Raw genomic sequence first — 15794 nt, 5'->3', positions numbered from 1 at the left:
AACTATTGAGGGCGCTGTACTAAATTTGTCAAAGAATAATTATTTCAACATTTACAGAGAAAAGACAATAAGATAGATCAGTCGTCGTAGTTTCTTTTTTGAAGTTAGAACTTTGAATTTGAGAGCACCTGATCCGAAACTTTGCTCTAAACTTCTGTGCCTGTGTGTCTGTCCGTCCGTGCCTACGATCTCTGCTGAATCATGGCGATGTACGAGGGCAGAAGGCTTCGAGTGGTGACGAAGGAAGGGGGTTATGTCTTTGAAGGAACTGTGCAGTCAATTGATTTAAATAACAGCAAAATATCTCTCATGAAAGGTATTTAAAGCCATTGGACCCTTTCGGTACAGAAAAAAAAAAAAAAAGTTCACAGATTTACAAATAATTTACAGGGTTTACAGAAGGTAATGGTGAAAGACTTCTCTTGAAATATTAGTCCATGAAATGCTTTACTTTTTGAGAAAACGGTAAAACAATATAAATTCTCGTTAACGAGAATTACGGATTTGTTATAAACACATGTCATGACACGGCGAAACGCGCGAAAACAGGAGTGGGTTTTCCGTTATTTTCTCCCGACTCCGATGTCCGATTGAGCCTAAATTTCCACAGGATTGTTATTTTATATATAAGTTGTGATACACGAAGTGTGGGACTTGGACAATACTGTTTACCGAAAGTGTATAATGGGTTTAATTAAGAATGTTTACTTTTGGCATACAAATTTTTCCACCCAATGATAAAAGGGTTTACACGTAGTCGCTAGCATTTTGCTGGATCTTTCTTAGCCCCACTTCATGACTTGTGTAAGTTGTGTGGCCATCCTTGGCCACACAAGTGGGGCTAGATCTGTCTTAGCTTCTGTCTGAAGTAATATTTGTGTTCTATATTTTTATAAAAAATAAACTTAATCTTGTAAATGTAATTGTATTGTTTGTATTGTTTTCAAGAACTATTTAATCGTTTTATCTTTTCTCAGTTTGCCTTGTTCCATCTGGTAAAAAGCTGACTGGACTACTTCATTTCTATGGCCCGGAGTTGCAAGAGTGTGAGTATCAAAACATTGATGGCTAGACCATGTCAAAATATACGCTTTCCTGGTTTTTTTTCTTTTTAGGGGGGATGATGAAATTTTTGTTTATTTATTTTTTATTTATTTTTTTCAAGGAGGAAAGAGCTAGACTAAATTGCTGTAAAACTTAAAAAGTATAAAATACGTGTATATGTAAACTAAGTGAGTAACTTACTAAGTCAATCATTGAAAGAATGCTGCCATGATGAAGCCAAAAACATGAACTTTTTTTTGGTTGTTTGTGGGAATAGAATAAAATGCAGCTTCAAAAAGGTTGAGGGAGAGGGACTACTTCCAGAAACTATAAGGCATGGGGAGCCTTACTTCTCTAGAAGTAAGGGAGGGACGCTCAACTGAAAAGCCTTTTATTGGCCTATGGAGCGTTTGGCATTGGTTGTCTTTGTACGACGACATTCAAATCTCTTCTCAAAACTTATCTTATGTCATGTCAGAGGTTTTCAAGGACTAATCTTGTTGTGTCTGTTCTTCATTGTTTTGTTGTGTTTTGTTTTGTTTGTTGTTGGTTTTTACTGCGCCTGAACACCCAGCAGGGTGGATACGTGCGTATTAAAAGTCTTATTATTATTATTATTATCATTATCATTATCATTGTCATTGTCATTGTCATTTTCATTGTCATTGTCATTGTCATTGTCATTGTCATTGTCATTGTCAGTGTCAGTGTCAGTGTCAGTGTCAGTGTCAGTGTCAGTGTCAGTGTCAGTGTCAGTGTCAGTGTCAGTGTCAGTGTCAGTGTTATTAGATTTAGATTTAGCATTTTTAAAAATAAATTTAATCACTTTTCTCACATCTATAATTTGTGTAAATTTGTGGACTTTTTGATATTATCGAAGACGGTGTAAACAAATACCAACATAATCTTACCTGAAACCAAGAAAAGATAATATCAAATAAAACACATTGCAGAATGTACAATTTTAATATTTTTATTATTTCTTATTCCTTTTGATGTGTGAATCTTTTTAATAAGTTTACAGTGATTTTTAAACCACATGGTTGTTCATACTTCTAAATTATGATGTTTTTTTATATTTTTTTTTTTAGTGGTCGACATTTCTGACACTGTCCAGGCAGAGGCAAAGAAAAATAAACAACAACTACACGAGGTACGTCCTTTGCAAATTGAAAAGCAAAAATGGCATGCATTTTAACCCTAGCGGAGTCTTTCCTGAAGGCTAAATGACAACACAACAGATTACTAAGTGTAACAAAAACTACTTTTGTTACACTGAGTGTCCTGCTAGGGTCAAACGTCAGACCATTAACTGCTTCACACATGGACAGTGACGCACTTTCCCGGTGTCATATATTGCAAATTACATTTGATAGGTGTATAATTCCAACTGTTTACAGACCGTTGAAATTAATGTAATAATATTTATACCCCATTTAACAGAATGGCGGCTCCAGTAGTGATGATGAAGACAACGAAGCCAAAACAACTGAGTATATTTATCTTCGTCGAATCGGCACAAAATTTGAACAAGCTGTAAGTTTCCTTTATAGCCAGTTTTGATTCCAAATATTTTTTACTCAAAATGGTTGTAGATATGCATATTCAAGAGAAACTAAAAAATTTCCCCCAAATATGTGTTTGTGATCAATGATTTTGTACTTGATAAGAGTGTATGACAAGAGATTGGGGTGCTGTGTTTCAAAAGTAAGAATTGGGTTTTAATACCCTTTTATTTAATACTCTATCTAACATTTTTACCATTTTACAAGAAATGCAGACTTTTGAGGGAAATGTACAGTCAAGCAGTTTGGCCACTTTGATGAAGAACCATAAATTGAAACATTTAGTTTGAGGCCGATTTGGGTCATAAACAAAGGGCTATACCATAAACTAACTGCTGGTGTCAGTGCTGTTCAGGAGACTAGAATGATTTATGAGCTTCCTTGCTCATAAGATGCATGGAGAGGTACCGGACAATCCCGGTGGTCTAGTTGGTAAGGCACTTCTCTAGAATTGCAAAGGTTGTGGAGTTGAATCCCACCCGATTATTATGCCTGTGATTTTTTTCACAAAGCTCTTGAAAGTATTCAGTGCCAACACACATCGATGTGGGTAAAACCAAAGTTAATATTGTACACAGGCTTAGTGTCCTTCTGGCCACCTGGGCCCAATTTCATAGAGCTGCTAAGCACAAAAATTTGCTTAGCATGAAATTTCTTCCTGGATAAAAACAGGATTACCAACCAAATTTCAACGTGATTTTCAGGATACTCAAACAACAGCTGAATACCAATACCAAGCAAATTTGGTTGGTAATCCTGTTTTTTATCAAGGAAGAAGATTCATGCTAAGCAAATTTTTGTGCTTAGCAGCTCTATGAAATTGGGCCCTGGCATGTGGCCCTCCAGTGAAGGCAATAATGAATGACCATGAGCAGTAAGCCAAAATGCACACACAGTCATAATTACTGATAAAGAATCCATGATTCTTAAAAAGAAAACATCTTTTTTATTTTTCCAAAAGATTAACCAGATTAGGTCTCAACGTCTGATTGGTGTTGCCTTGGAAGCGGAGACCCTTGGTCGGAAATCCAAACTATCGCTTCTACAGGTAGGTTGGCAAACTTGTCTTTATTTGTTTATGAGTAGAAAAACCATGTCACACAGGACAATTTTTACAGGCAACCTTGAGGCAACCAACTGCACTGCATGCCAATAGATCACTTCACATGCACAACAGACATTATTTTTTCTAACACTATCCTACTGTCCCAAGAAAATCATGTTGAAATGAACATGTAGATGTTTGTTCTTGTTGCCTGTAAATTGCCTCTAAATATTAAATGCATACTTTGGGATATGTCACACAGCCAAATTGACAGGCCACCAGTTCCAGACAATCTCCACAAAGAAACACATTCACATTCAAAAACGTATCTTGAGTGACTGAAATGTTCCTTTTTCATTCAGTGAAGTTAGTTGCCTCCCAATTGCCTGTGTCTGAAGACCATTTCGTGGAAAAATCTCCCCGAATTAGACAAAATATTTCACAGGCAGTTAAAGTCGGTGGATGTGTGTCATCGCTCAAAACTGCACATTCTAAAACTAAACCATTTAAAACAGTCTCGCATAAGCACACAGTTTCGGCCATAAAAGCCATTCAACTGTAGTAAACAAATCCACAGATTATTTGTTGCAGGAATGGGACCCTACTTTGAACGTCTGAAGCTGTCTGAAGTCACTCATAATGGTTGAATACAATCAAACAAGCTTGAAGTCTGGCTTTTACAAGTTTGAAAATATAGCTTATTTTTATTTTAGTTTTAGTTTGAACACAAAACTACTTAAAACTTACCCAGTCAGTTTTCCTTGTGGTTTATACTTGATACTTATTTTTATTTGATATTGTTATTTTTTGTAGATTTGCTGCGGGAATCAAGTCTACATATTCGACATCGTGACTCTTGGACCAGTCTTCTTCAGTCAGGGCTTGGCAGACATCTTGGAATCGCAAGCTGTAGTCAAAGTATGTAGGTCTTATCTGCCCAAGTGGCGTGTTCATTTGTATTACCCAGTGTAACATTTTTTTTTTTTTTTATCCTAGGCTGATCCGAATGGATTGCTTTGGTTGTGACTATGACTTAATCGCCTAAAATTCCTATTCTCTAATGTATTAGCCAATAGCCTTAGCCGTAGCCAAAGTCGCATTATTTGGACAGCCAATGTTTATATCTTTTGTGAAGCGGTTGTTGACGACTAGCTTTTGTAACAGAACCTGGGAGAGTAAACAGTGCTTTCAATACACGTTGATTTGAGGGTAAACCCCAAATTATATTCTTTATCCCTGTGATGCTATAACTAACGTTTATTAAATTGCTATGATACCTGCTGATAAGGATTCAAACTGCCTCTAGCCATCGGGCTAGCTCAGTGGTCTAGTGGTAAGATATCTGCTCTAGCAATGCAAAGGTTGTGGGTTCGAATCCTACCTAAATGATTTGCCTGTGGATTTTTTTCCGCAGAACTCAGGATGTTTATTTTTTTCTGTTCTTACTTGAGTTTCTTTTCTTTCAGGTGATTCACGACAGTCGATGGACATCTGACCAGCTGTTTCACCAGTATTCAATTAAACTCACAAACGTCTATGATACTCAGGTACGTTGTAATTTAGACAAAGATGAACATTTAAAAACCAATGATTTGGTCATCTTATATTGTCATTTCTAATGAGTTGATAAAAACAGAACTAGGATTTGAAACGATAACTATAGTAAGTTTTGTGGTAACACCATGTAAGGATAATGGAGTGGTTCTAAAAAGAACCTTAGGTTTCCACTCTACGTTTCGATCAGTGTGCTCTCATTGTCTTCTGAGCTGCCAACTTTCCCTGATTCTGCAGAAAGTTCTCTGAAAATAAACCAATCTGTCCATGTTTCGATGAACATTAGGCCTAGTACCTGGGTTTGCTCATTCAGATGCTGCTATGCAAAGGCTTGCCCCAAACCATTTGACAATTGACATAAAAGAGTCTGAGGAATTAAATTGTACGCAGTAAAGCGAGTCATTGCACAAGATCTTAAATCCTTTATGTGAATATCTGTGTATATCTCTGCTCGTTTGCCTTTTATAGTTGTCAGTGATTGTTATTATCTTCTGTGCTTTTTTATATGCCCTCTCTTGCCTTAATGTATTTTGGGGGATTTAGGAGACATACGCCTTTATGCTCTCCTGGACACCCCACTGTTGTTTTACTTTGTTTTCTTAAATATTTTTAATGTGTACATGTGATGTTAATGTGTTTGCCCGAATAAATATTATTATTATTATCATCAATCTAACCTGCCAATGGCTTTAAAATGACAAGGGTCTGTGTGTGTGTGTGAGGCTTATAGAAGAAATAAGGAACTTGTGTTTTTTATTCTTAGGCTGCAGATGTATTGATTAGAATGAGGCGTCTGAATGGTGAGCTCCCCCATAAACTGAGTGGTTTAACCCAATGCCTACTGGAATATCTGGACATGTCGGTAGAAGCCTTGTATCCGCAGTTGCTTCATGACCAAGCCAAGACGGTAAGAATTTAGTCATTACATTTTGTTTTCTTCCTCCGCTGTTAAAGGCACTCAGGACACATTTGGTAATAGACCGTTCCATTAAGCTCCGCCCCATTGCGTATTGACCAATCACAACGCAACGAAGGTTCGACAAATAAGGTCCGACATGCGGGGGAAAAAAAATGAGTGAGCCGTTTCTCACAATATCATATACTATCAATAGCTTTCCATTGTTTGTTACCAAATAAGTTTTTATGCTAACAATTATTTTGAGTATTTACCAAAATTGTGCGTGCCAAGTGTGTCACACCACCTTGTAAACCCTTTTAAGGTGCTACATAAACGTGTCTCGTAACTATCTTGTAATTCATAATAACTTGAAAAGTTGTTATGCCACATCTTTGTTAGTGCACAATTTTTTTTATAATAAGTCAAATAAAATGGTTTCCTCTCAAGGTGAGCCAAACTATGTGGATGGAGCGCCCTCTATCTCCCAAGCTGTTACTGCAAGCTGCTTTCAATGTCCGACATTTGTCAGATCTGCGGGTGAAGACATTGGATCATCTTCTAGCTGAGTTTACTGCGTCGGTCGACGTCTTCCTAAACTGCATCCGGGATATGAGTGATATGAATCGAGGCAAAGCTAATGTGAGTTGTTTGTGTTTTTAATTTCCGGCTTTGTTTTTAATTTTGAATTTGGGGGGGTGGCACGGTTGGCTTGTGCCTAAAGCGCTCGCCTCTCACCAAGGTGACCCCAGTTCGATTCCCGGTCGGGGCCATATGTAAGTTGAGTTGTGCGTTGGTTCTCTGCTGTGCCACAAGGGTTTTCCAGACTATCCGGTTTTCCTCCCTCAGGAAAAAAATCACACACTTTCGATCTTGGCTGTGCTCCGTGGTCATAATGGGTTGATGTGGCTGGCAGCTGAATGGGCCCTTGCATGCCTGCTTCTCGAACACGTTGTAGCCGCGTCCTTCGCAATTCAGCTCTAGCTGCGAGTAAGGACGATTAGCCCCCCAAATTATTATATTATTATTATTATATATGTCGTGTATTTATTTGTGTGCAAATTAATGTGTGTGTTTTTTTAGAGCGAACTTTGTTAACAATCCAAAGTGTTTAATGGTGTCACATTTTAAATAATGGGTCTGAACATTTTTGACAGGAATTATTTTTTAGTTCATTCCTGAAATTCGATGATATTGAATACAAATGGCACTGAACTTGACCTTCTGACTGACGTAACGTTTTCCTGTTAAGAATGTACAGACCTATTTATTATTGATAACCAATAGTGTCACTTTTCAAATTTTGCTCTGAAAGAGTATCAAGTTAAAAAATATTTTACACCGTTTTAACACGAGGTTTAGAGATTTGTAATCTGTTGTGTTCCCTCAACATACATGTTCAGTCTTAACAGTGTGATCGACTATAATTTCCCCATGAGGGCAAAAAAGTATTCTTTTTCACAGCGTCTTTATCTCAATAAAGCTAAATGGTGAGATCATTTTAAAATTTCTTTAATTTAGGTGAGCTCATCAGTGGTTCCCCGACAGCTTGAGAGGCTAGTGTATGGTGATCTACCGAGTACCAGTACGCCTGTCACCAATCACAGAGCTGTTTCCACAGGGTTGGATCCAATCAAAACAGGTTTGCCATTCTCTCTCTTGGGTGGTTTCTACAAAACTCCTATTCATCTGCAATATTAAATCTCAACAAGTGTCCTATTTAAAGAGCCGCTTAGATAAGCATTAGCTAAGAACAAAAAAAATGATGTTTTCCAGAATAGAGTTAGCGGCCCAAATACCATGTCACATGTACCATTTGTGATTGGTATATCGCTCATTCTGCTAAGCAGAAATTTGTTTCTGCTCTAGCAGCTCTATGAAACTGGGCCCAATGGAACGACAGGTGCATTTGTACTGTCACCAGTTTCTCTGAAAATACTTGCCAAGCCTAGTGCACTTATCAAAAAGGGAAAGGGTTCGCACCGGTGATCCTTGTTTGATCGGCAGCATGTTGTGCCACAGCACCTTGTAAAACATTACATTTTGCTATGTTAATGGAGAAGGTCTCATTATTAAACATAGTCCCAATACCTTGCAGGAAAATACTGTACTAAAGTGCCTTGAGCGTTATTGAGTAATGGATACGCCCGCTTTATGTAAGAAGCCACTATTATTAGTACATGATTGTTACATGTATGTCTCAAGATGAGAATATGTGCGTCAAATCAATGTTTTGTTCTTTTCATTTTACCTGTATACAGAGGCAGCACCTCCCCTCGTGGCTAAAACAGAGAAACTACAACCTTCTATTTCTCATGCATCAAACGAATCAACCACTACACATTCAAATGACCCTCCTTCTAGCACCTCATCAAAGCCAAACCCCTCCACAAACAACACTGAACAATTCTGCATTCCTAAAATACCCGTCCCTAAAGATACGACTACCTCAGGCGATTCCCAACCAAGATTCTCAAACGGCCACACACAAAACTCTGAGGAGAAGGAGTTTCAATGGAAGAAGCTCGGGGAGAGGAGGGCAACGACAAAGGAGTTTACCACAACAAAAGACTTCACCACTGTTGTCTTCTCTCCAAGTTCTGACGGGAGGTCAATCGTCAAGCTTGCTCAAGGCGTGGCTGATCCGAAAGAGACTGTATCATCAACAGAGAACGAGAAAACTGAGGGATCCTTCGATACATCTTTGGGTTTTAAGAAATCTGAGAGAGATGGTCAGAGACTTTCTGAAGATGTCATGGCGTTGTCTTTGCACAGAGACAGGAAGAATGGCGGAGCAGGATGTGGTAGGAATGATGTAGAGTGTAAACAACGTGAGGGTTCATCAGATTCGCTTTGTGAGGAGGAGGCAAAAGATGAAAGCAGTGAGAGCGAGGATGAAAAATACACCGACTTCGAAGATGAAGATGATCTGCCGGATCAAACCTCTGTAAATTACAGTCCAGTTCTCACCTCTCAAACAGAGCAAGCCAAAAGCCTAAGTCTATCACCCCATCAAAGAATGAGAAAGTTCACACAGGAAATGTCCACAACAAGTGCAAAGAACTTGCCCTCAAACTACCTGGGCCAAAGAGGAATCCCCACGCTCGAAACCCAAAAAAATGTTGAGAAACCTGGAGGTCGCGTGTACAGCAGAGTCTTGACAGACGCTGGGGTTATCGGAAAAATAAACATTGCTTCTGAAACCCAATTTCCCGGGTTGGATCCCGAGATTCATTGGAAGCCACAGAAGCATTCCCCTTCCAGAGATGAGGGTAGGTCCTCCAGAGGTGCCATTCCTAAGAGACCAACCCTGCAGTCGCTGTACCCAAGTACGCCGATATCTGTTAGCGAGACGGAGGAAGATGAAGTTACTAGTCGGCAAGGACTGGACACTCCGATGGCCAGACCCTCCGTCGGTCGTGGACGGGCAATGACGTTAGCTTGCTATGAGGACATGCGTCGTAACCTTCACAGACCACTGGTAGGTTTCAAGGTTATTTGAATTCTTTATTGTCGTGACCTAGTGGTTAAGAGCACCGGAACTTCAGCTGGTGCTTCTGATCAGCATAGTGTGGGTTCTTGACACGTGTCCTTAACCAAGACATTTAACCATGATGCTTTGTCCTTCTGTTGGGACGTAAAGCCGTTGGTCCTGTGTGTTTTGTAATGAATGTAAAGAACAATGTGCACTTATCAAAAAGATTTAAGGTGTTCGCCCCAGTGTTCCTGGTTTGATCAGCAGCATTATGCGCCACAGCCAGTAAAATGAGTAGGTCTCACAATTCCAATGCAGTCCCTCCTTGCAGGAAATTACTGTATATAAAAGCGCCTTTAGCATCACAGATGCTTCAATTCATGCTGTCTCTTAAGAGTTAATATCCTACTGCAAGTTTAGCTAAATTTAAAGGACAGGGGATGCACTAAAAATGCACATTATTTTTAACTAAACAACAAAAAATTGACTAGGATATAAAACCAATGACCTTTAGATTAATGTACTGGCGCTCTACCAACTGAGCTGCCCAGCTCTTATATTGTGCCCCCTCCCTTTCTTAAAATTTACCCATCAGTGAGTCTTTTTAATGGCATCTTGTGCTCAAAGACACTGCCAGACTCCTTTGGTAGTTGTCAAAGACCAGTCTTCTCACTTGGTGTATCTCAACATATGCACAAAATAATGAACCTGTACAAATTTGAACTCCATTGGTCGTCAAAGTTGCGAGATAATAATGAAAGAAAAAACACCCTTGTCACACGAAGTTGTGTGCTTTCAGATGCTTGGTTTCAGGACCTCACAATCTAATTCTGTGGTCTGGAAATCACATTCGGTAAAAATTACAACTTTCTCAAAAACTACATTACTTCAGAGGGAGTCGTTTCTCACAATTTGTTATACTTTAAACAGCTCTCCATTACTCAATACCAAGTAAGGTTTTATGCTTACTAAAAACTTATGTTGAGTAATTACCAATAGTGTCGACTGCCTTTAATAACAAATGTTTCTTATTTCATTTCTTGTCTCAGGAGCTACATATAGGCTCAACGGCAAACGGAGATGGGAGGTACGACTTTCCTTCTCAAGAAGAACTTGCTCGAGTTCCTAAACAGCCGCCTCAGAGAGCTAGCTCCTATGTCATGGTGCCCGATGGTTTATAAAAGAAGATGGTGCAAGTTCTTCCAAAATTGTAAACCATTTTTTTCTGGTTTTAAAGCCAAGGACTTTTTTAAAAAGTGAACTTAATCACCGTTCAAGTCAAGAACACATTGGAGAGAAGGCAACAAAAGATGGAAGTTTTCAGTTCTGAGGAAAATCCAGGAGTATAGAGGCCCGGTCACACAGGCCCTGATAAAGAGAACGAAAACAAAGACGATAACAATTTATGCCCTCCATTGGCTGGATTGCTCCACGTAGAATACACCCACGCACATTCAACCAATCGAGGGCGTGCCATTTTATTTGTTATCAGGGCCTGTGTGACCGGGCCTTTATACTTTCGGTAAAACCCACGTAGTCGAAACCCAGTCCACATAGTGCTCACTGTGTGATTCGAACTAGGGTCCTAGACGTGGGGAAAAAACGTGTGCTATAAACATTTATTTGTCTGTCCTGTAGATTGTGAACTGATACTTGGGGTGGATACATTTTTAGGTGCTCATTGTATTATACTATATGCACCTCAACTACATGTTCCAAATTGCAGTTTAGGTTTACTTTTAAAGTGGTTAGTTTGTTTGTTTAGATGATCTTCCCATCAAGGGAACTCAGCAAACTCCCACAAGGGGATATAAACACCAAGCTGGCAACACCCAATCTCTCTCATACAAGTATTGGTTTTTGAAGATGTTAAAACATCTATGATTATGAATTTCAAATATCAAGAAGTTGTGATTCAGTAACTAGATGACAATACTTATTCTAGTTGTAGTGAAATCAGCAGAAAGCTTTGGGGGTTTCTAACCCAGAACCTTGTGATTGCAAGTCCTGCAGTCTAACCACTGGACCTTGGTGATCGTTACAATGTTAATATTGCAGTATTATTAAATTATTTTTCTATACGTTGCCACTTCAAAAGAGTAGTTGAATATGTGTACTTATAACTGTTTAAAAGTGTGTATTATTTGTAAAAAGGAAAGAAATATTTTACAATCGCAATTTGTTTTTAAATATACATGGACAATTTCTTTGTTAAAGTTTCTGTATTATTTATTTTATTGTTTTAGGAGCTATCCGCAGTGTTATTTAAGTTTATTGCGTCCTTGTATATTAATTTGCACTTGTTAATAATAAAGTTTTTAATTCTGAGCATTTGTAATTTTTATATTTTGAACTTGAAAAATAAACTTAATCACTGTACTTGTTGTCAAGAACCCAACGGAGAGAAGAAAGGAGAGAAGACAAGGAAGGAAGTTTGTTTTTGGTATAGAAAGAAAGCCCCCAGAGAATTATTCCAGGGAAATCTTTGCACCCAGGTTGGGAATAAAAACCCCGGGGAGATTCGAACCAGGGTCTGAGAGGTGGAAGGCATGACAAGATACCACAATGCCAATGCAATCGCCGAGGCTTATGCCTGATATTTATGGTGTCGTGGCTGAGCCGATAAGAGCACCGAACTCGAGATCTGGTGTTTCTGTTCAGCAGAGTGTGGGTTCGAATCCCACTTGTGACACTTGTGTCCCTGAGCAAGACACTTAAATAAAATTGCTTCTTTCTACCCAGGGGTAAATGGGTACCTGTGAGGGCAGAGATGTTCTTGCGGTTGGTTTAGCTTAGTGCACTACATATTTGGCACAAAAGCTGTATACTCCCCAGGGAGCTGAGATGGTTTAAAGAATGAAATGGCCCAGTGATGAGGGGTAATAATGTTGGACATGGTGTGTAAAGCGCTATATAAAAACTGAATATTATTGTTATATTGGTTATTGAGAACAAGGGCTAACCCAAGATGTCATATATGTTATAGGGTTTACAAGACTTTTCAGGCTTTTGTAATCAGTTTTTCTGATTGTTCCGAGGGCATAAGAAAACCCCAAAACAAATATGATTAATTCAAGATGAACACATTCCACTTTTTTTTAAATGGTGCGTTTTATGAGAACAATAAATATCATCTTTACCTAGCTTTAGACATGATTTCACAATATTCTATAAAAAAAATATATATATAAAAAATTCTGAAATTCAAAACAATTTAATCAAGACAAATTTCAGAAAATGCAGCACCAAGTGGCCAACTGTTTAATAACTTCAATGAATAAAATACATCTTAAATATATGAGAATCGGTTTTCTCTCTTAAAAGTTCAATCTTTTTGTATTATAAATATAAGTGGCATGACATCAAACCTTTCTTAACAGAGTTTTAATTTTATTTTTCCTTTTATAACAAAAAATAACATAATCTATTTCTTTTAAGATTTGTAATTTTAATACTTTTGATACAAGATTGTATCTCTCTCTTTGTAATAAATAATAAATTTGCATGACATTTTTGCCAACATAACTTAATTTCTGAAATTATTTATTTTTTAAAGCTTTAACATAAAACAAATTAGCACTAACCATCCCAAACTTCAAAATCTTCAAAACACTTTAACTTCAAAACTTTTCAAAAACAACTGCAACAAAAGCATGATTTGTTTGATTCTATTGGACTGAGGACTACATAAAACTGGTTATGATTTATAGACATACGGTGGCCCAATTTCATAGAGCTTCACAAGCATAAAATATCCCTTATACAATTCTAATAAGCAACATTAAAGGGAAGGTACACTATTGGTGATTACTCACAATAACTATTATCATTAAACCTCACTTAGTAACAACGAGTAATGGGGAGATGTTGATGGTATAAAACATTGTGAGAAATGGCTCCCTCTGAAGTAATGTAGATTTTTGAGAAAGAAGTAATTGTCCACGAATTTGATTTTGAGACCTAAAATTTAGAATTTGAGGTCACGAAATCAAGCATCTGAAAGTTCACAACATTATGAGACAAGGGCGTTTTTTCTTTCATTATTATATTGTAATTTCGACGACCAATTGAGCTCAAATTTTCACAGGTTTGTTGTTTTATGCATATGTTGAGATACACCGAGTGAGAAGACTGGTCGTTGACAATTACTAATAGTGTCCCTTAAGCAGGATACCAGCAACAGATACTGCATGGGAAATGGTAGTTTAGCTTTTAAAACCATTTTCTGGTGAGCATAGATGTACTAGGCTAGTTTTTGCGCTTAAAAGCAGCTCTATGAAATCTGGCCCAGTTCAGTCCAGCAAGGCAAATTGCACTATCCAAAACCCAACAAAATACATGTACTTTGCTTGATTATGGCAAGAAGGTGCCGGGATTGTAACTTGGATATACACTGTACATACATGAAATTTTTAACAGTCTGGGTTTGTCATGAGAAAAATATTTGGCTAAAAGACCATCGCAGATTTGTCCTTTGAAATAAATCCTGGTGAAATAACACGCAATTTCAAATATTTTAAAATGGATACCATTACATCGTGTTCCCAATTCCATGCTTATATCTTTAGAGACCTTTCATTTGCTGTACAACCATCGCTATTTTCCCAGACATTTATTCTATAAGTATGGAAAATGTCAATTCATTCCCAATTTTATTTTTTTTAAACCCCATTGTTTGGGCAAAAGTTGTTCAAATATTGTGGCCGTTTGAGGCAGTTTGGTACTAGCCGCTTGTAGCCGCTATGGTCTCTGAAGGAAAAAAGGTTCCCCCAATGTTTCCCCTACATGTATCTACATGTACCCCACTACTCAAAAGGCACTGGACACTAGTGGTAATTACTCAAAATAATTGTTAACATAAAAAGTTATTCGGTAACGAGCAATGGAGAGATATGCTGGTATAAAACATTGTGAGAAATAGCTCCCTCTTAAGCAACATCGATTTTGAGAAAGAAGTTATTTCTAACTAAAATATTTGAATTGAATTCAAAATTTCAGCTGAGGTCTCCAATTCAGCATCTGAAAGCACACAACTTGTGCGACAAGGGTGTTTTTCTTCCATGATTCTCTCGCAACTTCGACGATTGAGTTCGAATTTTCAAGGTTTTTTTTATGCATACATTTTGAGATACAGAAGACTGGTCTCTCATAGTTTACCAAAGGTGTCCAGTGCCTTTAATACACATGTACATGGACTAAACACTCAAGTGATTGAACTCTTTGATTACTTTCATTTGCCTCAGCTTGATTTCACAAAGCACTGTAAGATCCATTCTTTTTACCAGAGTTGGCAATATTTCCACAACGATTTGCTTTGTGACATCACACTGAATTTGTTTAAGATTATCTATACACATCTTAAAATAAGTCTTGAACTCTTAACGCATTGTGAAATCCGTCACTGGCTTAGTAAGAGGCCCTTCAGAATAGGAAAAAAATGAAAATATAAATTCAGTTTTTATTATAAAAAAATCTAAAAATATTATATCAACAAACGTACAAAATATATTAAGGCCGGCCAAGATCATAAATTTTACAGAGTTGTTTGTTTCAACCAGGAAAAGTCCTTGAAAACTACTGGTTTTTGGTTTAACATTGGCTATTCTGAATGGTCCCTAATAAAGCGAGATTCAGGGGTACACCATGCCCTACACCATGCCCTACACCATGCCCTACACCATGCCCCACACCATGCCCCACACCATGCCCTACACCATGCCCCACACCATGCCCCACACCATGCCCTACACCATGCCCTACACCATGCCCTACACCATGCCCTACACCATGCCCTACACCATGCCCTACACCATGCCCTACACCATGCCCTACACCATGCCCTACACCATGCCCCACACCATGCCCTACACCATGCCCTACACCATGCCCTACACCATGCCCCACACCATGCCCTACACCATGCCCCACACCATGCCCTACACCATGCCCTACACCATGCCCTACACCATGCCCTACACCATGCCCTACACCATGCCCTACACCATGCCCCACACCATGCCCCACACCATGCCCTACACCATGCCCTACACCATGCCCCACACCATGCCCTACACCATGCCCTACACCATGCCCCACACCATGCCCCACACCATGCCCTACACCATGCCCTACACCATGCCCTACACCATGCCCTACACCATGCCCCACACCATGCCCTACACCATGCCCTACACCATGCCCCACACCATGCCCTAC

At 38.6% G+C, this 15794-nt stretch overlaps 1 protein-coding gene across 1 annotated transcript; it reads left to right on the top strand.

The window, feature by feature from the left end:
* The first annotated feature begins 25 nt into the window (after positions 1 to 25).
* LOC139935807 (uncharacterized) lies at positions 26 to 15295 on the top strand. Its single transcript, XM_071930402.1, has 12 exons — positions 26 to 316; positions 978 to 1046; positions 2136 to 2197; positions 2488 to 2580; positions 3571 to 3657; positions 4468 to 4572; positions 5121 to 5201; positions 5972 to 6115; positions 6554 to 6745; positions 7625 to 7745; positions 8365 to 9584; positions 10628 to 15295. Exons 1-12 carry the CDS (start codon positions 202 to 204, stop codon positions 10757 to 10759), a joined length of 2421 nt encoding a protein of 806 aa, XP_071786503.1. The 5' UTR covers positions 26 to 201; the 3' UTR covers positions 10760 to 15295.
* Positions 15296 to 15794: the final 499 nt, after the last annotated feature.

Source organism: Asterias amurensis, chromosome 4 (genome assembly GCF_032118995.1).
Source record: "Asterias amurensis chromosome 4, ASM3211899v1".
Lineage (NCBI taxonomy): Eukaryota > Metazoa > Echinodermata > Asteroidea > Forcipulatida > Asteriidae > Asterias > Asterias amurensis.
This window is presented reverse-complemented; position numbering and strand designations above follow the sequence as displayed.